The following is a 27,216-nucleotide window of genomic DNA, read 5'->3' on the forward strand; positions in this document are numbered from 1 at the left end:
GGACTGGGATTGTTGAATGAAAAACCCTGCACTGACATCTGCCCTCTCATCTGGTCTTTGATCCTCATGGGTTATAAAGGACTTTGAAAACAAAGGTGGGACCTGACTCCACAGCAGAGTGAAGTGGGAAGATATGTCTCTGCAGAGCTGGGCATGCTATGGATCTTGCCCCTACTCCTAGGACCAACTACATTTGCCTCCCATACCCTAAAAGACCAGTTTCTCACTCCTTACAACCAACAGTGACTGGTCAAACTGCCACAGCTATCTCAGTACAGCACAGCCCTCCAAATAATATTGAAAAGGCTGAAACCCCCTGCATCAGTATCTCCAAGCCTGAAATAAACAACTAAGTTTATGCTTCTGGTGCTGAATAAAGTGTTCAATTACCACCACATCAACTACCAGAGATGTCCCTGGTTTCATCAATATGTCTAAAACCCCACCAGTTTCACAGATGCAGACCTTTGTGGAAGCAAGAAACAGATATGAGTGAAAAACAAGTATGCTTTAAAGATCAAAATCCAAAACCTCCCTCATTTGGTATAGCTCTGAAGGGCACCTCAGTGCCTCCCAGGTGTCTTGGCCATCTCCACACACCTGTGTCTAGCAAGCACCAATCAAAACTATTTCAAAAGACACTTTATTTTCTAGTCCAGCACTACACTATCTTAGTGTGTAAGATCTGAAACTTATACATGCCACCACGATATATGATGCTTGCACTTAAAGAATGGCAGAAAACCAAAATACAGCAAATGGAAAATGTAATTACAGAAGGCTGATGAATATTCCTGGCTTACCCTATTAGCATCAGGATAAAGGCTTATTGTCTCAGGGTCTTTCATTGCCTCCAGAATAACATTTACCATATCTTCATCTTTCAGATAGGAGCCAAACCCTGGACCTGCTTGTTAGTCTGCATTAGCTGTGCACACTTTCCCTACAACTTGAGTTGAAAGTCAGGCCAAAAAGTTACTTGAGCATTACAGAGCTCTTCGACAGCTCTCATGCAGAAGAAAATCTTGATATGTGTTATGGTATAAATAATACCTAGCCAACAGAGTGGCATTGTTTCTGGCACCTCAGCTTGTGGAAGGAAGGAGACCACACTTGGCCACTGTAGCTTGGAGATGGTGAGGCTCTGCCATGTCATGACTGGCTCTCCCAAGCACATTCCCCTGGACGCCACAAACACTGCTGCTAAACACAAAGTACTTCATGGCCAACACAATGCATAGGTCCCAAGGCAGGGGATTTTCTAAGGTCATACTTGCCCTAAATCTTTGGTTTAGAGTATGATGGAGAGGGTGAAATTCGGAAAAAGCTGGAGATTCTCAGTGAGATGCAATGGAATACCAGAGTAGTGATGAGGAAACCCACCTCAGAAGTCACCAAGGTATCTGCATGCTGCTGTTTCTGCACTGGGCAAATACAGTTCCTGAATTAGTAGATACTGTCTGTGCAGGGTTTAGTCCCCAGGATACTTCATTAGTCACCACTAGATGTACAGCACCAATCATGGCAGCAAAGAATATCCTCATCAAGAAGCAGCACTTCACTGCTACCTCAGATGCCTGACACCTCCATCCACCTTGTCTGTGCTCAGGCCATCACAACCCATGGCCACCAACCAATCTGGGCCACCACATCCCACTAAACATCCATTTTTGGCTGGGGGGCTTAGGAGGTCAATCAGCTGACCCAAAATGTCGGCTTTTATAACTCTGGATGGATGGAACTCATTTCTGTGAGCAGCAGGTAGCTGCCCCACCCCCATGAAGGGGCTGCCAAGGCAATGTGAGCCACAGCACAGCTTTCTACTGGTCCCCTGGACTTTATTTCCCACAGCCAAGCTCTGGTAATTAATTAACTGCCATGGCTGCAGAAATCCCTCTGTCATGACATGCCATATCATGCAAAGAGTTATGCAAGCGCACATGTTCACCTCTACTCACCCTTCCTAGAAGATACCTTACTTTAGATGGTATTAGCATCTAAATTCATCTTCTGTGTACTCAAGAACAACAGTCAAACAGTTTGGTCATTTGCCAACAGTTTGAGACTAGCACAGAAGTGCAGGAAATATCTTGCAGGTCTCCTGTCTTCCACCAACACCTGCAAGATGAGCCCTTGACACACACCATGATCTCTGCACCACAGGGAAACATTGTCCCATTTTTGCAATAATGTGATGGAAGGAATTACAAAAACAACCACGCTGGAAGGCACAGCTGACTCACCATCCTGAGCTGCCTCTGCTCTAACCACAACAGCCAGCTCTTCAAAACTGAGAAGCACTTTTTGGCCAGGCCAGTATTGGAAGCAGCACTGCAGTCGTGCCAACAACAATATCTGTGCCAGGGAGGGGAAGGATGACTGTTGGGTGGCATCATATCCAACAAGGCATGTTCAGTCCTGTGGAGAGCATGAAGCATAAACGAAGCCAACCCAGGCAAGGAAGATCTGGTTTCCCACAAGCCTGTGTCCCACCACTCTTGCAGACGATGCCTATCTCCTGACTCCCAAACTCCAGACCCAGAAGAAAGCATGCCCAACCAAAATACTGTGCAAGGCTGGAGCAAAGAAAAAACAAACTGTATGTCAAGAGGGAAAAAAGCAACTGGAGCCAGCCCTGGCAAGATCAGCCACATGCCAGAGGAGAGCAAACTCTTCCATCCCCAACACACAATGCGATACAGAGCAACCCCCCTACTTTTTCCAGAAAGATACTCAAGTGAACATCTCCAACCCCTGTAAGAATGTATCTAAGATGGCACCAAGCTAATGAATTCTGCCTTTAGTTACTGCTAACACCTCCAGTTGTGCTGGCAAAGAGACCAAGCAGGTTATCAGTGCCTGGATCATTCAGTCCTACGCAAGTAGGGGGAAGGTAAGAACAGTAGGAACCAGCTCCAACCCTCAGCATGGGTCAAATGCTGCAAGTTATGTTTGACACACACTGAAGAAATGTATTGAGGCAATGCACAGTGCTGCTGCACATGACTGTGCACAAATCTTAAAGGACTCTGTCCCTCCCAAGTGCTCAGGGATCGGCACCTACAAGACAAACCATTACAAGTCTAGCCATGTGATGAAATCTCAGCATTACTTTGCATTTGGAACAGGTCCTTTATTACCCCTTTAAAGTAGAAAACAAATATTTTTTTTGGTCTTTGCCTCTCATGTACAAAAACACAAGAAAGCAACAGCCATGACTTTTCAAGGCATTTTTTCATGGCTTCTGCAAGACAAATGTAGTAGTTACAGCATACCAGAGCTTAATCACAGAAACACAAAATCTCAGGGGTTGGAAGGGACCTGGAAAGATCATCTAATCCACACCCCCCCCCACCACAGCAGGATCACCTACACCACATTACAGAGGAACACATCCAGGCAAGTTTTGAATATCTCCAGAGAGGAGACTCCACAACCTCCCTGGGCAGCCTGTTCCAGTGCTCTGTCACCCTCACAGTGAAATTTTTTTTCCCCACGTTTACATGAAACTTTCTATGCCTCAACTTCCACCCATTGCCCCTTGTCCTGTCACTGGGCACCACTGAGCAGAGCCTGGCTCCATCCTCTTGGCACTCAGCCTTCACATATTTATAAACACTGCTGAGGTCACCTTTCAGTCTCCTCTGAGCCAAAGAGCTCCAGTTCCCTCAGTCTCGCCTCGTATGGAAGATGTTCCACTCCCTTAATCCTCCTTGTGGCTCTGCGCCACCCTAGTCCAAGGGCAGAGTAGAAGCAGCTTCCTCCTCTTTTGCTTTGCTGTAAAGCCCCAGATATCAGAGAAGAGAAGAGAAGAGAAGAGAAGAGAAGAGAAGAGAAGAGAAGAGAAGAGAAGAGAAGAGAAGAGAAGAGAAGAGAAGAGAAGAGAAGAGAAGAGAAGAGAAGAGAAGAGAAGAGAAGAGAAGAGACGAGACGAGACGAGACGAGACGAGACGAGACTGGAAGAGACCTTCAAGATCATTGCGTTAAACCCATTATCCAACCCACCTAATCAACTAAACCATGCAACCAAGCACCCTATCAAGTCTCCTCCTAAACACCTCCAATGACAGTGACTCCACCACCTCATTCCAATGGGCAATCATAGAATTTCTTCCTAACCTCCAGCCTAAACCTCCCCTGGTGCAGCTTGAGACTGTGTCCTCTTGTTCTGGTGCTGGTTGCCTGGGAGAAGAGACCAGCCTCTGCCTGTCCACAACCTCCCAAGTGAGAGTGAGTGAGAGTGACTCACCTTGCACACGGCAGCCTGCAAGATCGCGTCGAAGCCGCCCTCCGGAGCATCTCGGTTGCGGGAAACCTTTTGCTTTTGAACTTCTTCATTGAAACGGTCGACTTTATCCGTTAGGGACAAGAGGTGGCGGAAGCCAAAGGACGGAACACAGCTGGGGAACAGCTTGTAACTGTAGGAGGAACAGAGGAGCGGTCAGCTGGGAGGAAACACACCACCAGCCAAGAGCTGCAGAAGCTCCCAGCTCTACCAAGTTGGTCTCCAAATTTCCATTCAGGGGAATGAAATATTTCCACAACATTTCATGTTTTGAACACTTCAGTTTCTGACTAGTTATCTACAAAGCCATGCAGTAGAGCCCTTTTTGGTTTTGTTTTTTGCCCCCAGGGGCTTTAAGCAGAAGAAGCTTCCAGAGATCTCACCAATCCCTGGAAGTCTTTAAGGCCAGGCTGGATGTGGCTCTGAGCAACCTGATCTAGTGTGAGATGTTCCTGTCCATTGTAGGGGGGTTGGAACTAGATGATCCTTCAGGTTCCTTCCAACCCTAACAGTCTGATGATTTTATGATTCTGTTACTGAACATGTCTCTCTGTGTAAGCTGTGAGTGGAGACACCAAGCACCAGCCCACTCTGGGCCATGCAGCTCTGTAGTTTCAGCACCAATAAAACTTTTTTCTCACACTGGGAATCCACAGTGCATGATGAGACCTGTAGTGAGTGACACAGAGGGTGCTCTTGGCAGAGACACCCTTGCCATGAAGGGTGGTGGAAACTGTGTCACTCACCTGCAGAACTGATAGGTTGGTGTCAAAGGGCAACACATGGGAATGGCACTGCCAAGAGCTACTTTCCCCCTGTCTTTCAATCTGCATTTTCACTCAGTCATCTGGTTCTCTTGGCAGCACCTGCCACCCTGCACCCACTGCACGTCACCAGGCACCTGGTAATTGCCCAACATGAGATGTGTTGATAACTAACACCAACTTGTGCATCCACCCACTCTCCCTGCAAGCCAGTGAGCAGACACCACCTCTGTTTCCCACAGCTCCACTGGAGAAGAACAGTAGGAGTGGCACCCTAAGGCAGAGAGAAGCCTCAGCAGGCTACCGGAAAACTTACAAAACTAACAGGAGGCAGCTTTGGTACTCATTGCATGGTCAAGAGAGCCAGCAAGGTGCTCAGGTGGTGTAGGATATCAGTGAGTGTGTGCTGGGCAGAGGAAGAAGAAGGGTTAAGACTAAAAAGTGTTTAAAAAGGAGTTGGGCTGGCACTAATTCACTCTTATCTTCAAAGATAAAGCCCAGAGAACAATTAAAGGCATCTGCTGACACATGACCCACTATGGGTAAATTGTAAGAGGCTTTTTACACACAAAGGAGTATTTAAGATTTACCACTGCTGTGAACTCAAATCCTTCAACAAGGACCCCAAAGCAGGGATTTCCACCCACACAGCCATGCACACACCTAACCACTGGGGAGGTCCCACTGCCCTGGGCCCCAATGGCTATCGGAGCCATCCCTCATGATCAGCCTCATGGTCTGGCTTGCACCCAGGGCCAAGGCAAGGACTGTGTCACATCTGAAGCCTCTGCTCTTCAGGGTCTCAGCAAGCAGCCCTTAACTCCTCTGAGTGCTTGGTTTCTCAGAGACCTGGTGCTGAAAGAAAACACTGACACACTACAGGGTTCTACCTCTCAGGAAGATACACAATTTAATCCTTTTTTGGTACATTGGTTGGTTGGGTTTTTTTTCCACACACTGTCCACGTTTGCTGGAAGCAGCAGCAGGTAGCAACAAGCTGGACAGTGGATATCTGAGTGACTAGGCAAGGGTACACAGCAGTGTGGGTAGGTTATCTAAGTCTGTAACCTCCACAAGTCCTGTCACAGGTAGACGGGCTATTAGGTGTTTGGTCAGATCCTTTTCCTTCCTTATATTTTTTAATTTAGTGGTTATTTCCTTCATATTATCTCTCTTGAATGATACCATTGCTGCAAAAGGCAGTATCTTAGCTCCCTGGGAGACCCCAGGCAGGCTGCTGGGTCAGGAGCAGGGATAAGCAGTGGGCTGGGATGAGATGGAGGCAGCACAAAGGATCCCAGACAGCCCTCACAAGAAAATTGGGCTGTACACCACCCAGCCCTGCAGGATGACAGCCATCAATGCAAGCAGGAGGAGGAGAGAGCCTGGATCAGGGGCAAAAAACACCCACTGCAGATCACTTTTTCTTAGATGCATGCTGGCCACTGGAGAAAGTCTACTTTGACACTAGAAGTAGCTGCACCCACAACCTGAGAAGCCATCTCACTGCCCCATCAGTGAGCCACCCAGCAGCAGCAACGGCCCACTTGCAGAGCAGGCAGGGGAAGGTGTGGCCACCTGGGATCAGTGAGGAGCCAGCATCCCTTCTTGGATGAAGAGGAGACAAATAACAACTGGAAGGGAGCGCCCACCACATGAGCTGCTTTGGGCAATCCATACTAAATGGTTTCCCAAGACCAGGCTGGCTTGATGTAGCTCACAAACAGAAAAGCAACCACCTGGGTAAAACCAAAAAGGACATGCAGATAGCTTGATCACAGGGGGAAAAACATAAGGCAACTGCTCCAGATGCCCTTGATGGAAAAGACATCAGCAGTTTCAGGCATAACTCGCTGCACACCTCTCCCAACCCTCTCCTCCTGCACACTTCACTCTGTCTCATTCATCAAAAGCCATGCCACTTCAATTAAATCACACACCGGCCAAACACAGTTCCTGAGAGTTCCCCAGCTGGAGCAAAACCCTGTCCCCAGCCCATCCCATGGAGACTAAGACACAGATGATTGAGAGCATCCCTCTGAAGCCATGCCAAATCTGGGGGAAACAAGCTATGAAGATTGTGGTGCAGACTGCCATAGTGGCAAAGCAGGGTCACCTCTGGCTACATTTCATGGCCAAAGCATGAGTTTTCAGTGTTAAAATCCATTTGACCTTCCTTTCTGGACAGAACTGGCAAAAGCAGAATACAGATTATTCTGTATAGTCAATGGTCACTGTTCAGTGGGATGCCAAACACTTGGCCAGTGCCAAAAGCTGACCTAGAAACATAGCTGATGTATGCTCTCTTTAATTTGTCCCCAATATGGAAAGTTAAAGGACACACATTGGCAGAGCCTGGCATCCATTCATGCAGTGATCCTACAACAGGTCTGTGAAGGACTCAGAAGTACTAACCTTGTTGCCCTTACATGACTAGAAAGCATCCTAGTGATGGGTGAGGGTAGGATGGGCACCACGAAGGCAAGCATGGTGACATCATTCCATGTCTATGTCATTGCTGACACATTCATCTTTTTGTGCCAACACCCAAACTGAGCTGGATACCTTCCACTACACCTAATTTCACTCTGGAATAATCCCCAGTTCAATGGACTTGGTCCTGACTCTGGTAGTTAAAAGCCAAATGAAAGACTAGCGAAGATAGTCAAAAGCAACCCCCCTCCCCCCAAAAAAAGGAAGGGTGTGACAGAACTCAAAGTAAATTGCATCATTTGTGTCTCTTGCCACTGCCAGTTTGCTTTACTACCACAGTAAAACAGATGATGAAAAAATCTGCCTGACATCTTCGAAACACTTCACAAGAAGTCATTAATCAGTACTACAGGCCATCACCAATTTCACTTCCCCCAAACATTTTTGTTGTGAAGGGCTTGCATTGTCTTGGTCTCTTATCTGTAAAATGGAGATAAAGAGGTTAATTGCTTTACTCAAGCCCAAACTATGACTCAGAGATAGGATCAGAAATGTTTGGCTCTTGCTCCTTTTTCTTAAAGCCTGTAAAACAAAAAAAAAAAAAGCCTGCTATGCTTGCAGGCTCTTCAGGTACTTAAAAATAGCTTCAGGCTCCTGATATATCAGTTTCCCAGCTCTGGATGCAGACATCTCCCACCACCCACTGCAAAAATGGAAATTATCCAATTTGGAGTCGTTCTGAAGTATCACAATGACATCCACGGCTAGTCAACATTCCCAAAAGCCAGAACTGAAGCGTGGATCAGCATTTAAAGCAGGAATGGGAAGAATCATAGAAATATTAGGGTTGGAAGGGACCTCAAGGATCATCTAGTTCCAAACCCTCTGGGCAGGAACACCTCACACTACATCAGGTTGCTCAGAGCTACATCCAGCCTGACCTTAGAAACCTCCAGGGACGAGGCTTCTTCCACCTCCCTGGGCAACCTGTTCCAGGGTCTCACCACCCTCATGGGGAAGAACTTCTTCCTAACATCCAATCTGAATCTACCCATTTCTATTTTTGTTCCATTCCCCCTAGTCCTATCCCTACCTGACACCCTAAAAAGTCCCTCCTTCCCCAGCTTTCTTGTAGGCCCCCTTCAGATACTGAAAGGCCACAATAAGGTCTCCTGGGAGCCTTCTCTTCTCCAGACCGAACAGCCCCAACTCTCTCAGTCTGTCCTCATAGGAGAGGTGCTCCAGCCCTCCAATCATCCTCATGGCCCTTATCTGGAGGTGTTCCAGCACCTCCAGATCCTTCTGGTAATAGGGACTCCAGAACTGGACACAGCCTGAAGCCAGGCTCTGTGCAAACACAGAGCTTGTCCCTTTGGGTTACACCTACCACTTACCCAATGCAGGGATTGTTTTGGTATCTTGGTGCCGTGTAGGAGAAAGGAGAAATGTTTTTGTCCACGAAAGAGCCAAACCCCAGCCGGAAATTGCTAGTGAGCTTTCGCATCTCTTCAGCCAGCTTTGTCCCCAGATTGCGAATGTTATCTAGGTCATCGTTCATGGACAAGGAGAGATCCATCAGGTAGTAGAGGTCCACAGGATAGTCCTCCACTTGACGAACCTGAACTCGGAAGGAGGTCTGGTCACCTGCACGTACACAAGAGTTGAGAGCGATGAAGAAGACACTCCTAGCACATGTAAAATCCAGACCAAATGCCTTTATTTTTTCAGTCTTCCCCCTGCAGAGCAGATAGCTCACTTGCAAAAGAAGAGAGTGAGAGGAATAAGCTTTTCCACAACCCCTAAGAGACTAAAAGGAAAGCAGGTAATGACTTTGGGTCCTCTTGAGCTGTTTAGTGTACTGGCCAGCAAGAAAACAGCATATCTATAGAATGCATGTCTCTGTTTTACTTCTGAGATACAGGAAAGGTCTTTCCATCTCAGCTGAGAGAATATCTAGTGGGAGACACGTGAAAAATGCTGTTGCCCCAGCTTGTGTGTACTTCAGGGGTGTTTTCCTAGAAAACTGGAAAGAAAAGCAAACACAGTGAACCTCGGATGTTTCATGGACTACTGAAAGAGGGACCATGCACATGCTTCCTTGGATATGTCCTCGAAGCAAACTAGGAGCAGTCCAAGAGGTCCTGCACAAAAGAGAGAAGGAAGTGGAGCAAGAGAATGGGATCAGGAGAAAACAGCCAGAGTGAGATGACTGCAAGACATCCTCTGAACTGTGCAGGGAAGTCAAGTCAAAGCAGACACAAAAGAAATACCTTTGAAAATGAAGTCTTCCCTGAAAGACAAATGTGCCATCATGATTCTGGAGAAAGTAGGGCAAAAGGGAAGTGAACTGCAAAGAGAAGATTGTTAGGGTCACCCAAGAAAGCACTGAGGCAGAGATGAAGCTTGCTAAAGTGATGAACAAAAAGGAAGGAGCTGATAGGTCTGAGTCACAAGCTGTGCAGATGTGAAGAGCAATAGCCTTTCCCCTGACTTTTGCCAAACTGCTTTCTCAAGAAAAGTTCTCCAGAAGGGGTGTCAGGAGGGGAGGCCATCACCAGCACTGCCCACACTCCAAAAAAGATGACGTGTCTTCAAAGTCATAGACCTCAGAGGAGGCAGAGAAGGGGTGGCAAATGCTTTTCTTATGCTTTGCTGAGAGAGGAGTCTAGATGGAAACCTCAGACTATAGCACTCTCAAACCCTAGTCTGGTTTGTAGATCCCACACTCCAGCCACCAACTTGGCCCCTTTTCCAGCTCAGTGGGGTCTGAGATCCACAGACTCCAAACCTCTCAAGACTAAGTTCCCCCTCCTGCCCACCTCTTCCTGCTCTTAATGGCTGAGGCTGACCTTCAGGCACTGGCAAGTTCTACAAAATAAATGTGGCTTTCTTACTTCTTCCCCAGAAATGAAACACACATTTTTAGCATTGTGAAAAAACTTCCTTAACCATTTTATTGTTCCCCTCATTGTGTGCAGCAGCACAGCTGCTCCCACTTATTTCCAGTTCAACAACATGCAGGAGCAGCACCACAAAACTGCCATGCTGGCAAGAGATGACATGGAAGGGTTTTGCAGCCCAGCAAGCAAGAGCCCTCAGTGGCACATAGGGTCATGCTGCATGGAGCCACAGGCAGGGCCAAACACCCTCCCTAGCTCCTAGGATCTGCTTTGTAGTGATTCCTGACACCATCTCTGTGTGCAAGGAGTGAGTGGACATCCCATCCCAGCCCTCTGCAGCAGCTGTTTTGGCCCAGCAGCATCCACCACCTCAGCAAAGCAGCCAGGGTCCCAGCATCTGTGGGGATGTGCATAACGGTCAGAGCCTGCCTCCTGCAAAGAAAGCTGTGGAGGGTTTAGATCCAGGTCTGCTTTCCAACTACATCAGGTTGTTCAGAGCCCCATCCAACCTGACCTTGGGACAGGGTTGGATAGGCCTTCTACCACATCTCTGGGCAACAGTGTTTCACCACCCTCACTGTAAAACATTTCTTCCTTATGTTTAGCTTTAGACTATTTTCTTCTAGTTTAAAACCATTACCCCTTGTCCTGTCACAACAGGCCCTGCTGAAAAGTCTGACCACCTTTAAGGATTGAAAGTTCACAATGAATTCTCTGCAGAGCCTCCTCTTTTCCTGCTCTTCTCCAACCCCAACACTACTGGCCTTTCTTCCATAGCAGAGATGTTCCAACCCTCTGATAATTTCTGTGGCCACCTCTGTACCTGCTCCAACAGGTCCAGGTCTTTCTTGTGCACGTTAACATAAAGCAAAAGCTTTTAGCACTCACTGCAGTGTAACAAACCATGACTGCAAGCTTGGTTTTAATTTAGTGCTGCAAGAATGTCTTTAACTCTGGGAAAATTCATTACTATGCCTATTTTTCTCATTCCTACATATTTTTCCCATTGGAATACCCAATCCTTTCAGACAAAGAGGATGTGTCCTTTTGCCTTTCCCAACATTTCTGTTTTCAAAACGCAAGTCCTGAGATGGAAATTTCTGTGCCAGAAAGGATATTTGGGATACAGTGATCAAAACCCCTTCTTTTTAACAGTTACAAATTTGTCAGTCCCTGAGAAGCACACAAAAAAGAAAAAACCCAACAGGATCCTGGGGCTGGAGGTCCTTTCATTCTTAACTGCACAAATCAATTATCTCAGAGAAAATGTTGCTAAGGTAAGAAGATGTAAGTGCAAAAGAATTTATTATTCTCTGTGCACAGTATTACTCTCACACTTCTAGGGATAATCCAGCCCTCCCCTTCCCCATCTATCATCACCACCATCCTCTCCCTTGGGCTTTTACTGAGAAGTTCTGAACTCAAAGCTGAAATCAGAAATGTTTCTTGGATAGTGTCATGCAGAGGCAGCGCAGAAACTGGGAAAACTGCTTTTAGCCAACTTAAAAACACAAAGTCTACAACTATGCTTATCCAAGAAAAGCCTTTTTTTGTTTGTTTTGGGCTGGGTTTTCTTTGTTTGTTTTGTTTTCCTGCTTGGTGAGGTTTAGGGCTTGATGGGCAACACAAGCTGCATCTATCCATATTTGAACTCTTTTTGTGCCATTCGTCTTTTCCATTTAACCAGGACACACTGCTTCATGGCTGGGCCCAAGATTAAAAAGCAGTCTTTATAAAAATTAAATGCACAGTTTAAGGCCTTTGGAAACTATGTGTAGGCACAGAGATTTGGGCATGTGACTTCTGCCACAGGACAATTAGATCAAACTGCCTGAGTGGGAACAGCGAACAATTGACAATTCGCTCCCTTCTGCTTCTGCTTAGTGGTCTAAGAATAAAAGATCACCATTGCCACAGACCTCCATGTGAATTCATCTTTGAAATAGTACACCCTTCATGCCCAAAATTGAATCAACATTGTCTCCTTTTTGTCTTGAGTTCACAAGGTGAAACCCATTCTCAACCTCAAGGATTAATGGAGAATTTAAGCTGAGGATGCTAGAAAGTTATCAGCCCTAAGTCAGAGTGCTGCCCAACATCAAAAAGAGAACAGAAATGGGAGATACTATTACAAACATATCCCTCCCCCTACAATGACTCTGATGCTGTGCAAGAGCAGCACAGGCAGGGGAGCTCAGTAGCTCTGTGTGGGAATCACTGTGGGGCCCTCAGAGAGATTCCTGTGGTTCAGCCCAGATCTAGGGAGTTTCTCCAACATCCAAGAAGAATCGAAGATGGCCATAAGTGTGGTCCCCCATGAGGAAAGGCAGCAACAGCACAGTAGCCCTGTGCAGCCCCAAGCATTAGACAATGTGGCCTCCCAGGAAGATGCAATGAGACTGACACCCATGACCTGCCACAAACCAGAGCAATGGGAATCTGCACCTCTAGCTGAGAAAAGGGGTCTAGCAAAAGGGAATTTGCTGAGCACTGGGCACTGCATGTGAAGGAGGGTTTGCAGGAGGTGACATGTGGAAGCTGAGCCAGCCCTTTCCGCCAGGAACTGCCTCAAGAAACTGAATAACAACTCCCTTTTCTACAGCAGCAAACCTGTTTCATCAGCAACATTCAGATGCAGAAGGCATGCATCAAACCATACATCCAGTCCTGACTACCCTCAGGTATCTGCTTTAAAGGCTTTGAAGTAAAATTCCTTTAAATTTGAGAGTCTGACTGATGACAGCAGTCATACTGCTGGGGAAGAGTTAATTAAGAGACATCATGACTACCTGACCCTTGGAATTAAGCAAAAGAAATCCTGCAGCAACCCTCAGGCTTCAGGAAAGCCCTGGTAGTGTAAGCACCCGCTGAAACTTGTGTTTTTCTTGGGTAAAACATCCAATTTCATTTTTCTGTATGCTCATGAGAGCTGTCACAAAACTGTAAGCTTTAGAAACCCACACCAATCGCTTATAATGAATTGAGCTTTTATATTTGCTTCATAACTTTGCAATAAAGAGCTTTATTTTTCCCCCTGCAGAACCAGCGGCTGCCAAATTTTTGCACGAATTCTGAACCCATATTAAAGGCTCCCCCCACTATGCAAAGAATTTTGATAACAAGCGTGCTTACACGGTCCAGTCCGGCCATCCCCTTCTAATTTTTTAGTTAAAAGGAAGAGATTGAAGAACTGTGATGGCTCAGGGGAATGAAACAGGGATCTGGCTACAGTCCAAGGCCTGAGTCACAAGTTTGTATCTCCATCTTCTGCCTTGGTCCCATGGCTCTTTTGCATACCAACAGAAAACAGGTACATGTTTTTGTTTCCAATTCATAGAAAGATGTGTCTCTGTTTGGAGTCAAGCACTGTCAGGGCAGGAACCAGAGTTATTTTAATTCCTTCCACCCAGTCATTACATTTTTAAGGTTCCCTTTAAACACACACAGGGGTTAAAACCAGAACTGAAACCTTTGTGGGTAGGCTGTGATTGACTTTGTGTAACAGCAGCATACTTTCATGGAGGACACACAACTCAGCTCATGATGCACCACCAAAGTTTAAGGGCTGTGGAAGGGGCGAGCAGCCACCTGCCTTGGTGGGCTACAAGGTCACAAGCTGTACGCTCTTAGCATGTCCCAGACACCCTTTCTCACTCACCCCCCTCCCCCCCGAGCATATGGCTGCCAGTCTTTAAGGACTCACCAGGACGAAGATTCAACGCAACCTTCTGAGGCATGATCTGTGTGACATCCAGGTGGGTCTGGCCAGAGCCCTTGCTGCTCAGAGGGACATTTTTCACAACACTGATGCGGCTGCTGGGGTTTTCAATGGCCCCGGCACAACCATTTGCAATCAGGTTCTGCAGGAAGTCGCACCGCGATGTGATGGACTTTGTGCTGCCAAACTCCTGGGGGATGAAGAACGGACAAAAGGGAAAGGGAGGAAGAAACATCAATCCCACAGCAGGGGCTTTGTTTTGATATGCTGGTATCTGTAGCAAATAGGAGATGACAAGGAGAAGCTGGTGTCATTTGTAGTGGCCGTACTCAAGAGGACTGATCCTTGAGCCTTTCAAAGGGGTCTACCAAAAAAACCAAAACACAACAACAAACAAATTCTGCAAGGATTTGAAGATCGAATTTGCTCACAGATCACCACAATAGAACACTAAGCCTTGGTTTCCCCCCCAGCCACAGCAGCAGCACTTGCTCCTGTCCCTGTCATAGGCCAATGTTTAGTTTGCTGCCTGGACAGACAGTTGACATCTCTTTGAGGGAGGGAGGTGAGAAGTTGTTACTTTTTACATGTGCACCAACTTGAATGAGCTTTGCAAAAGAGAAAAGAGAGGACAAGGAGGTGGCACTGAGGGAAGCAGGACAAACCCACTAACCCAGATGTGAAGCTGGAGACTGAAGTTGGATGGCTTCAGGAACCTACATCCTCTTCCCTGAGCAAGACACCACACGTTCCCATACAAGCACCATGTTTGCACACTCTCTCAAACCTCTACACTGCAGATGCTGGCACAGCACCATCACATGAGGGGAAAAAAGTGACAGCAAGTGGTCCCTGAGGCAGAGAACAGCCATAGCGGTCTTGATGTGGGCATGCTGTCCTGGGCAGCTTTGCTGGAGAATAAAGCAGGTGGAAGAACCTTCATGGAAGGCGATCAATAGGCAGCCCAGGCAGCAAGGCACAGGCAAGTGGCTCACCCTCAGAGGACGGGCTGCCATGGCAGGGTGTCTGCCAGTGCCCAAGCCAGAGCTCCAGCCCTTGCTGTGAGCCCTGTGTGTGGTGCACAATGCAGCCTTGTGTGGGACAACGCTCAGGAACAGCCAGCTGCACAAAGCAGCCTTTTGCAAAGAGCCCATTTGGCAGAATGCTGGGGGTTGGGGGGGTTAATATTTTTTTCTTTTTCCAAAAAAGCACCAAAGGGAGCAAATTGCATGCCCAAAACTCGCTGGATTTTCAACAGTCGATTCCTATTCCTTTCTGCACTATAACAATAGAGACAACTGTCTTGTGCTCCAGGGCTGATGGGCTAAAGTGACATGAAATAATGCAGAGAAGATGCTCGCAGCCATGACAGACCCTTCTTCAGCTGTGCAGCCAAAAACCAGTATGGGGCTAAATAAGCTTCACTTTCTGCATGGGAGAGGATGGGGGAGAGGTCAAGAAGGGAAAAGCCATCTGACAAGATCTGGCTTTTGCACCCTGTGGGGTGTTCTAGGGGGTCCCCCAAGGACAGCCTTGGATGGGGGGGCCCAGGACACAGACAGAGGCTCTCTGCTGCATTTTCTCACTACGAGGTCCCAGTGCTATTTGAAAAATGAGAGATTTGCATTCCAGCATCCAGCAGCTGGGTCCGGCCAAGGAGACGTCACGTCAGATGGATACAAACACAAATTTCTTGGAACGAGCTGTGTAAACAGATGAACTTCCAGAAAGGAGGACTGGGACTACTTAAATCATCTCCAGAATGACAAAATGAAAATCAGAATCTCTCACAAACCCAAAGCCAACGCCCAGCCTTTCAGACCAGCACGTTTAGGGCAGCATTGGAGAAAAGTTTATCTTGGATGTGGTTTGACCTGGAGTCAGTGAAAAGCTGGTGGGCTGCAGGCACTCTTCCTGGGACAGCTCACCCAGCAGCAGGGCACCTGCAGTGAGATGCTCTCCTGCTCTCCCAGTACCAGGACTAATGCTCCAGGTCAGCACCCCTGCCAGCTTATTTCTGCTGCCACCTATTAGAAAGGGCACTCTGGATGTGCAAAAAAATGATACAAACAGCACCAGGAGCGCAGCCCAGAACTTTTAGTTATTCCTTAGGAATTAACTCTGGAGAGAATAATAAAATAGGACAATATTTAGGGCTGCTCAGGCAACTGCAGCCTTTATCAGGCATTTCCAATCCTCCTTGAGGTCTGCTCCAAAGCCTCCTGATGTGAATGGAAAGACTCAACTTCAAAGGGCTTTGAATTAGGGCTTAATTTTCTGGCTGGGCCTGGGGTAGCAGAACGAGCCAGGAAAGGCAGGCAGCCCAGGGGGAGGAGGATGCTGCTTCCTCCCCCAGCTGCTACTCTTTAGCAGTTGAGCTCATAACACCATGAGAAATGGCTCTGGGTATGGGACTGTTTATACAAGTGTCCAAGAGGTGTACACAAGAGCAGCATCCACATGCTGAGGATGAGACAGCACTGGCACATGGGGTAAGGAGCAGACCCATGTGGGACCCACCGGGAGCTCTTTTGGGAAGGGTACCCATGCATGTGCAAACTTGTCCTTTTGCACTGTGGTGAGAAATGGTTACCACTGCAGAATGCTTTTCTGCAACCTCTGTGACAAAAGTTCTCCACAGGAAGCTCAGGAGGTGGGAGAAGGCCACTAACACAACTCCTTCTGACAGGAGCTGCACAAAGCTCTCAGGTCAGCAGCACCTCTACACTCCTCCACAGTCTCTCTTGCTCTACCCAAGTACTTGACCTGGAACTTGTTTATCAAATGGGCCCAGAGGACTTGCTATGGGACAGCAATTGCTGAGCTGCAGCTCCAACCAAATGCAGCCTTTTTTTTGTTTGGTGAAACACCACATTGCCCAGGGTGGAAGAAAATACGCCCTGCTCAGGGGTGCAAACACTCCAGGGGAAAGGGGGTGTAGCTTAGCACCCAGGGGTGCAGGACAGACCCCTGCTTCTACCTGGGTTTCTAACTCAGGCAGAGTGACACCAAGCAGGGTCTGACAGTGGCCTCAGGAAAGCCCCAGCAATCACTGCAGCACCCTGCAAACAAACATGCCTCACACACACCCATAGGCCAAAAACTAAAGCCAAAGCTGTGTCTACCAGGTGTCACCCAACTCAAGCACAAAGTTTTCTGCAACAGAGTAAATTGAGTTCCCTGGAGGCTAGATGAAAGGGAAAATTAAACAAACAAACCCACAAACACACAAACCAAAACAAACAAAACCTCCAACCAAAACAAACAAACAAACAAAAACCCCCAGCCAAAACAAGACCAGATTTGAGGAGCAGAGGACATCACACAGGTCTAAATAATTCATGAGCAATGTTTCTGAAAGGCAGTCCCACACCAGTCCAGATGTGGCACACTGGTTCAAACTCCAGTTCCCCCTGAGCCGAGGACACCTCGCAGTTAGCTAAGCAATTCAGTGTACCCAAGTACTTGCTGGCCATCTACCTTCATGTCTGCTTCAGCCAGAAATGCAGCAGGTACCCCACAGCAAAGAGGAACTGCCCCAAGCATCACTTCATGCCACAAAGCAGCATGAGTTTGAGGAGATACCACCTAGTCCTTGTTTGTGAGGCCGGCTGCACACAGCCCCTGGGCACCTGGCGGTGCAGCTGCTGTGCTAACAAGAGTGAAATGCTCGCTCACAAAAGCGAATGCACACAAGCAGACAGAGTGAAAGGAGACAACAGTGTGACAATTACATGCTCATCAGCCTGACAGTGTTAAGACAAATTGCTTGGTTTATGCCATAAAGATGGAGAATAGCACTGACTGCATCTGACTCCTGACAAGATATGTCCCTAACATATTTTTTTTTACTATAACCAGTCCATTGTGCATTAATTCAGCCTGAAATATCCCTGCTTTCTCCACTGAAAAAAAGGGACATGTTCCCTCTATGAACATCCTTGATTTTCCTTCCTCATTCTCCAGACACACATTCCTGAGACAGGAGACGATGGGGTAAAAGCAACCTGCTGGAAAACAGAGTGTGCCACTGGGGGGATTTCAGTTCAATTAATCAAAAAGGAAACTTCAGTTTAATTAGCATAACTAATGTGCATCTCAATTCTGCATGCACACATACAAATGCATCCTCTTAGGTAATGCAGGATGGACATACAGCATAAATAGACCTAGCAAACAAAAGAAGCCTCTGCACATTGGTAGACTGCTCCCTAAAACAGCAAGCAGAAGATAACAGCAACACAATGAGATAATTTTCCTCCCCTCTTTTGGAAAGCATCCCCTCTGCAATTGCTCCAGGTAGGTTTGTCATGAACACAAACCCCACCTGTCTATCACACCCCACCTGGCAGCTCACAGGACAGCACTGAAGCCACTTCCAGAACTCCCTGCTCTCCCCAGCAAGCCCAACAAGCTCTGCTGAACCTGAGCAACTGGATGTCACTACAAAAAAGTCAACGAGCACCCTCCTTTCCCACCCACGAAAACAAGGCTGCCACAGAGATCACAGCAACCCCATGGACTAGTGTGCAGTTTCCAGCCAGAATCTTTCCCCAGCAGCATGTCAGACATTTCTAATCTCTTATGGAGCTTGCAGGAGAAGCTGAGGAATATCCTCAAAATTCCAGCATGGATGGCAAGGCTGCAGCAGCCTCCATTAGCCAAGAGTCAAATATTCCCTCCAGACCATCCTGTTTCAAGGCATACTCAGGTGACATTGAAGGCCTCACATTCATTTCTTCTCTTCCAAGCACCGTATAAACAGATTACTTCATTCAAGCCCTGTCTTCCATGAACCAAGATATTCAATGTCTGCTTCCAAATCTCCAGCAGTCCAAAGATGTGGTTAACTCACAGCCCCTGAGGGCTCTGAGGCTGCCAGATACCAGAAGCTGCCATCATCAACTCATCCATCACCACCTTCCGAGTTAGGAGGAGAGATGATGAATACCAGCAGAAGGTCAATTCAAGCAAGGGTACCTGATGCACCCCATAATAACACACTAAGTGGTGGTGGTCATAAATCTATAACATCTTGACTACTCTGCTGTAAGCATCTATCTATATGCATGATCTTACCCTACCAATTCAAGGCAATGTAAATACAAGGAACCTTATCCCACTTGGAAAATCATTGGGATAGTGCTCCTTGTATCCACAGAACTGCTTTTGTGCACTCCTACCTCCTAATCACAATCCACGAGTGCTTGAGACTTTCTGTTCCTCTGTGGCTACCCAGAACCTGGATCCAAGGGTGCAAAGAATGGTGGAGGAGGATTCAATACTGCTGGAGGCTGCGTAAGGCATGACTGCCTGTGGGAAACAGCATGGCTGTCCTGCTCAAACTGCTTTTCAACCACAGCTGAGGGCACCTTACAGAATTAGCACAGCTGAGCAAAGAACAAACAGGCTTAATGGCACCACCAACTGATGTTACTCCCCAAAGAGAGGAATACTATAGAGGAGAAGGTATATATGCACAGAGAGCTATAATAACAGGTGTAAATAAATTCCATCTATGTACATATTATAGATATCTCTATACTTTCTGTATGCATAATACATATCCATATATGATAATAGACATAAATATATAGAGAATTATATATATTTGTAGACTTTTATCACATATACTTCCTGACAAAATTATTGATTGTTGCCTGCAAAGATCATAGAATGATGGAAACACAGAATCATTTAAGCTGGAAAAGACCTTTAAGATCATGGGGTCCAGCTGTCAACCGAACACTGCCAAGACCACAGCAGCTGTCCCAGTTTGCTCACAAACCTATTAAGCAAATGCAAAGGCAGCAGAAAATACAAAATAATCAGCTGATTGTGTTTCTCCCACAGCATTAGTAGCATCTGTGGAAATGGCTCCAGTAGCTTAGCCCCGATGCTTAAACAGAATCAGAGCTATAGAATATGACAGGCATACAGATTCCTGGGGCACCGTACACAGTGAATGACAGCTGATGGAAGTAGGTAAGGAAAACAGACTCAAGTTATCATAGAATCATAGAATCAATGAGGTTGGAAAAGACCTCAAGGATCATCAAGTCCAACCTGTCACCCAACACCTCATGACTACTAAACCATGGCACCAAGTGCCACGTCCAATCCCCTCTTGAACACCTCCAGGGACGGTGACTCCACCACCACCCTGGGCAGCCCATTCTAATGGCTAACAACTCTCTCTGTGAAGAACTTTCTCCTCACTTTGATCCTAAACTTCCCCTGGCACAGCTTGAGACTGTGTCCTCTTGTTCTGGTGCTGATTGCCTGGGAGAAGAGACCAACCCCCTCTTGGCTACAGCCTCCCCCTTCAGGTTATGAAGCATACCTGACTAGGCTGCGGCAGGGGGAAGGGAAGTAGGGTGGCGAAATGGTTATGCAAATACAGCAGATATTAAAAGTTTACAGAATCACAGAGTAAGTTGCAAAAGACCTTAAAGATCATCCAGTCCAACCACTATCTAATTCTGCCAAGCCTGGTGCTAAACCATGTCCCTTTGTACCACATCTATGCATCTTTTAAACACGCCCAGGGACGGTGGTTTATAGCATCACTTTGAAACTTTTGAAGTCGAAAACCTCCAGATAGCTTTCGCAATCCTCTTACCTCACCTGATGATCTCAGCTAAAGACAAATAATTGGAGTCTCAAACAGTAAATTTTAAACAATAAACTACATCATTAGAATAAGAGCTTGCTAAGCCTTAGCATGCAGCATGTGAAGGGGACAGCAGCTCTTAAGCACATAGCTCTTGGCACGAAACACCTTGAAATGTATTTTTAAATAGCTGCTGCAGGCTAAAGGTCAGAAAGTATTACAGCACTTCCCTGTAAACAGACGTCTTCCTTCTTGGCCCCCTTCCTACCATTTAGGAAGTTGGTTGTGTTTAGGTTTTTTTTTGGGTCACTCACTCTCCTGTTTGCAAGATAAGAGCCAGGCTGCCAGGCCCACAGTCCCGTGGGCTGCCATACCATTAGTGGTCAAAGCGACCACCAGATAAACATTTCCACTGGCAACATTTTGCACCAAAAAAAAACCCCAACATTGTCCTTTGATGCCAAGAAGAAGAAAAAAACAAAAAAGAAAGAAAAGAGAGGTGGGGGGAGGGGGAAGTAACCTATTGGGTACCAACAGCTTAAAGGCCAGAGTTGTTGGATCCTGTCTCACCACCGCAGATTAGCTGGCGGGAAGAGGAGCTCTTACAGCTGTTTACAAGATGTCTCAAAAGCAGGATCTATTGCTTTACCCTTTCCTTTCTGCTCAGCATTTGCTTTGCTGGAAAGAAAAATAAAAGAAAGAAAAAGAAAGGAAAAAAAAAAGCTAAAACCAATAAAAAAAAAAGGGGGAAGAAAAAAGTACCAACCCCAAAAAAAAAAACGAAACAGGAAAGCTGTTACACTGCCAGGCAGCATCGTGCTAGCAGTATTAGGAGGTTTTCCTGGGAGAGCTGCAGCTTGTCATTAGAATTGAAAATCCAGTACAACAGACCTGGAGAGCCAGAGGCTGGGGTACCTCCTGAGAATCAGCAAACCACAGGGCTTGGGATCCTCCGTCTTCCCGTGCCCAGTTCCATGCTCATCTTCATCTCTATCCTCCTCCCCAATGGGCTGCAGCCACCCTGGAGGAAGGGCTGGCAGGAGGAGGGAGAGGACAGCAGAGAGACAGGCAAGCAGGATCTGCATCCTCAGCTCAGCATCACCAGGTGGAGTTGGATGGTGAAGGGTGTGCTCAACCCCACAGCTTTCCCCCCTCAAAATGGGACCAAGATGACCATACCAGAAGAAAAAATGCTAACCAGGGAACAGGAGAGCATCACTGATGTCCATGCCTGTTGAGAGGTTCAAGATTATCCACTGCCCTGGGGTTTCTCACAGCCCAAATCTGGTTCTTGGCACAGCAGCTGTGCCTGCAAGTATGTAGGGTCTTTTCTTGCATCTGTAAGCATCCACATTCCTCTCTTAAACATTTAGGACAGGCACTAGCACAAAGCAGACAGCTGCCTATGCTGGCATTATCAGGTCTGTCACACACCTTGCTCTCTAGAAATTATAAGTTGACATGATAAGATTTATATTTGATAAGATACAGATCTAAATATATGATAAGGTATAGATATCCAAACTTGCAACAGTCCATAGGGAGCAGGGAAAGACATTTGCAGTTTCTCACAAACCAAGGAGGCCAAATTAAATTACGAGTGAGCAGCTTCAGCACCAACACAAGGGTCCACTATCATGCTGAAGTGAACTGTTAAGCTCTGTCACTCATTACCATGGCATGGTGCAGACACCAGAAGCATGGGTCACTCCCCAAAATGACACAATAGACTCAGAAAGAATTATCTTTGTTACAGACAAAGAGCCTGCGCCATGCTGGGCCATGTGACAAGGAACACGTAGCAGGACACCAGCCAGGGGCCAAGGGGGTTTTAGGGAGAGAGCTTTTCAATTAAGGGTCCCTGCACCATAGAGCCCACACAAGGACCCAGCATCCACCAAAAACAAGAAGGTAATTGAAGGAAGAGAAGGACTGAAGGAACAGTGCTGCTCTGTTAAAGATGCACAGGGGCCAGCAGGGTCAGAGATCTATTTCCTCTGGTGTCAAAGAGCTGAGGAGTCACCCAGTGCCCTTACCCACCCCTTCTGGCACAGGACAGTGTCAGAAACAGTCAAAGTAAGGGAAGAGCTCCCTTTCTGTGTTAAAAAAAGCATGCAAGACAGGCAAGGTGTGCCCACCTACCTCCTTGGAGCACCAGGCACACTTGGGGTGGATGAGGAGACACTCTTCACAGGACGTGGCACTTCCACTGGTGCACAGATTGAGACCTTCAGCAAGAATGACAGAAAGCAGGAGGGGATGAATGATTACTTCCCTCCAAAGAGTGTTCAGGAGTTTTTTGATATATTGTTAATACCAACATACTGTAAGTTCAAACAAGAGCAAAGAATCTTCCACAACCTTAAAAGGCAGGAGAAGACATAAATCTCTATTCACCTGGAAGGAGGTCTTGTTTTTTTTCTTTCCCCAAGAAAAATGAAAAGGACAAAATCTTGTGCTGTGGGACTGAGAATCTCTAAAATACAGCTCTAGTGATTTTTCTTCCCACTTTTGGGGGGTTCTTGGTTAATCAAAGAGTTCAGCTATCCATTGTCCCAGTGAAATACTTCCATCACTGCAGACAGAAGGCAATTGCTGTTTGACAAGCCTGAAATATGGAGGTGGCTATTCAAAACCACTCCAAGATGCCAACTTTAAAAGTCACGCTAGGCACATCTTCTCAATTTTTCCAGCTGAATATATATGAGACACACTCCCTCCCCAGGATGTTCAATTAAAACAGCCTTGGAAGATACTGGTCTCTCCTCCACACAGGTGATTTCTATAGGGAACTCAGGTTACAGTGAAATAGTTTCAATTCATTGCAAGAGTCATTTCCATGGGAAATCCAGGTTAAACTTGGCAGGGTGTTTGCACTGGGGCACATCCAAGGCTGGCCAGGGTGACAGACCCCACACTGCAGCCAAGGGCTTTCCCTGCCCACAATACTACAGGGGCTCTGTGCCTACCAGGGCAGTGGTGATGCTTTCCACTCCTGGATTGCTGGTGGCCAGCAGCACAAGCAGTACTGAATGACTTTTACTTGCAAAATCCACAATTTGGACTTTGGACTTCAAAAATTGAAAGTGGAACCACACAAGTTAAATTGAAGCAAACATCAATGGTGCTGGCTTTGAAGGCAGCAGCTTGTTTGAAGCATGCCTGTAGCTATGAATGTGCCCTTCGATACCACTGATGCCCCTGCTCTCCCGGGTGCAGCTATTAACTTCTACTGTCAATAACTGATTAAACAAGTCTTCAATCCAGGACTCAGCAGAGGCTGCAAACTCCAAATGAAATGCCTCAGGCTCAGACTCTGAGTCTGCTATTTTTTCCAACCCAAATGTCAATAAAAGCACTGTCAGGCCTCTATTTTCAGCCAGCTGCATCTGCAGATACCATTCCACCACGCTGCTGCTGGGCATAACCTGCAGATTGCACAGACTTGCTTGCTGAAGAGCCCCATGGAGTTTTCTCCTGTCCCAAGAACTTTCTGCCACAAGAGCTTTGGAAAAGGGATTTTTGCCATATCCCATGAGATTATAGCATTGAGAAATGAAAAGCGGTGGCTGCCTGAGTTGCTCCCATATGAGGGCAAACTGTGAGTGCAGGAAGCAGTGAATCAAGCTGGACAGCTGGATGAAAACTTAGCATGCCCTAGGCTAAAAGAAAAAGAAAAAGAAAAAAAAATAAAGAGGATAAGTAGGTCCTGACAGTAATTCTCAGTCATTGCTGAGGCATGACCGTGTCAGAGCCCTGCACTGACGGGTCTCTGCTGCCCGCAAGGTGGTTAACTCTAACCCGGGAGTGCAAAGTCCTGGACTTTCTCTATGGCTCTCATTCAGACAGGCTGCTTGGGCTCATTCATACTGAACAAGAGCCTTCTTAGGTTGGTTTTTGTTTCTTTTTTTTTTCTTTTTTTTTTTTTTCACATTGCTGGCTGTTACCACATACCCAGGCATTTCATTCCTTGTTCACATTGAGAAGTTGTATTCCAGCTCCTGGATGCTGCAAGAGCTCAAGAGTAACTGGGTAATGCAAAGCAAAATGTAACTCGCTTGGCTGAATCATAATTCACAGAGAGATTAACACTTGCATTTCCAACCCTACAACACAGCCCCGAGCCTCTCCTCCAGAGCGCTGCTCCCAGAGCAGTGCATGAGGACACAGCAAAAAGTAACAGGCTTTATAAAGCAAACACTTGCATTTGTACCCTGCTGCCCAGGCCTGGATATCTCAAGGCTTCACTTGCATGTCTGATATTTACCTCCACTCCTGACTGCTGGATTTTTGAGAGTTTACTTAGTTTACTCAGTAAAGGTAATATCTGAATGTGAAAACCAAGGTCTTTCCTTTCAGTGGGTGCCATGACCAAAGCAGCTCATGCTCCTGCAGCCAGCTGTGGAGCACAGTGGCAGCTTTGAAGATTCCAAATATGCTTTTCTTTCCACTCTGGAGCAACATCAAACCATTCCCAGCATTGTTGTGAAAACGAAGCTTTGTGAAGTGCTCTGATTTTGGACTGAAATGTGAGCTTTTTGAGCTGAAGTAAAAACATGCAGGATTTTTCAGATGCAAGTCTGCTGTACTTGATTCAGCACACTCCTTCTGGAATTGGGCAAAGGAAGGACTTGAGCATGCTCATGCTAGACCAGATCCTTCCACATGCCAGGTTGAGTCACTCACTAAGACTGGAAGAAGCTCTGTCTGCTTCTTGATTCTCATATATTTAATGAAACTACTCCTGAACCACTTAAAGTAAACTTCTTATAATGGGGAAAATTCCATCTAGGATTTAGTTGAGATTAGTCTGGAGGAAAACAATCCACCCCCCTCGGACTGCAGAGATCCACACTCCACATACAGTCCTTCACCCTGATGCTGCTCAGTCCCAAGTCATGTACCCTGATTCATTTTGCAGAGCAGCGTTCAGCAAGCACAAAGAGCATCTCCAAACAACTTCCTTACTTCGGGCTGAGCCACACTAAAGCCCAAAACAGCAAAGGAGGAGAGTGCATCCCAGTAGACAGCTGAGATTTTAATACATCAAACTACTGATGGAGAGCAAGATAGGAAGCTCTCATGAAAGGTACTCAACAAATTTACTCATAAAGATTCTCAGGCAATCAGACCTCATTTTAAACCAGTTCTGCAAGAAATCCTAGTTTGGGCGGCTCCTCAAACTGAAATGAATGTACTGGCTTGCTTGGGAAAAAAAAGAAAGTGATGTACTTTATCCCTTATACAGTTGAGTGTGAGGAATAATCATTTTATCTGTGCTTGCCACAAGCATTCTAACAGCCTTGTCTGCGAGATGGTCTCTTGCACAACTGAATCTTCAGTTCTAAGGATCAGACCCTCAGCATAATTAAATAAAGAGAAGATAGAGCATGCCACAGCTCTCTGCAAGACGAGCCTCTTCTTAACATAACTCATTAAAACATTAAGCATTGAGATTAAGCACCGGGATGATGGACTCAGACATTTCACAGGCTCCCTTCATATAAAAAAAAGAAGTTTCTCTGAGTGCTCAGAGAGGAGAGAAACCTCGTTTCCAACACAACTAGAGCAGAGCTACAAATTGCACTGTGATCTCTGAGTATGTCCAGGAACCATGTGAGCATTCCCAAAGAGAGCATGGACTGGGACGAGGATACAACACTCACGTCAGGGAAAGACATAAGGTGGGAGTGCAGAAACAATATAAGGTGAAAACATTGAGATGGGTCCCTGGCAGAACCAGTGCGTGCGGCTTTCTGCTGCGGTTCCTCATCCAATCACTCGATCGATGCTCAAACATTCCAGCGAAGTGCCTTTCCCTGAAGTAGTTAGAGCCGGTTGCATTAAAGCATATATATAGGGAAAGGTGTACTTAGAGCTGTTCCCTGCTTTTATCTCCGAGCTGCAAAGCCCCGGTGCGCAAAACCCCAGTACCGGCTGCCCTCCCGGGGCAGCGGGGGACAGCGAGCCGCGTCCGCCGGCACCGGGGCTTGAGGGGGAATGGGGGCACACGCCAAACTCAGCAGAGAAAGCAGCGGGGAGACTGGAGCAGTCGGGAAGAGGTGGGGGGAGAGGAGGAAGAAATGCAGATCGTAACCAAAGTCCAGCGAAGCGGGCTGGGGGATAATTCCCGTTCCCAGGCGGCGTTTGCAGGGCCCGGAGCGGCGGGGAGCGGAGCGGCCCTTACCTCTGCCAGGCTGCAGTGGGGCGGCCAGAACGAGGAGGCGGAGGAGGAGGAGCGGGGGGGGCCGGCGGGCGGCGGCGGGGGCCGGCAGCCCCCCTCGGCGGGGCATGGTGCGGGCGGCCGGGGCGGCCGGGGCAGCCCTTCCCGGCCGGGCCCTCCCCGCCGCCTTTTGTGCAGCCGCGGCGGCGGCGGGAGGAGGAGGTGGGGGCGGCGCCGCGGAGCTGCCCCGGGGGCGGCGGGACGGAGACGCTCCGCGCTCGGCGGCGGGACGGGACGGGGCGGGACGGGACGGGCTGGCGTGCTTGTGTGCCGCTGTGGT

The 27,216-nt window shown here is 47.2% G+C and overlaps 1 protein-coding gene across 1 annotated transcript in view; it reads right to left on the minus strand.

Moving 5' to 3' along the window:
• The window catches only part of ITGB5 (integrin subunit beta 5), a 64,459-nt gene extending 37,243 nt beyond the window's left edge, over positions 1–27,216 (minus strand). Inside the window, exons 1-5 of the mRNA XM_068139026.1 lie at positions 26,901–27,216; positions 22,856–22,941; positions 14,086–14,290; positions 8,877–9,126; positions 4,250–4,418 (exon numbers count right to left, since the gene is read on the minus strand). Of these exons, the coding sequence (XP_067995127.1) occupies positions 4,250–4,418; positions 8,877–9,126; positions 14,086–14,290; positions 22,856–22,941; positions 26,901–27,006 (816 nt within the window). The 5' untranslated portion in view covers positions 27,007–27,216. The remainder of the gene's footprint in view (positions 1–4,249; positions 4,419–8,876; positions 9,127–14,085; positions 14,291–22,855; positions 22,942–26,900) is intronic.

This window comes from Melanerpes formicivorus, unplaced genomic scaffold (genome assembly GCF_026170545.1).
Source record: "Melanerpes formicivorus ecotype bairdi unplaced genomic scaffold, bMelFor1.0.p_v2 SCAF_5, whole genome shotgun sequence".
Lineage (NCBI taxonomy): Eukaryota > Metazoa > Chordata > Aves > Piciformes > Picidae > Melanerpes > Melanerpes formicivorus.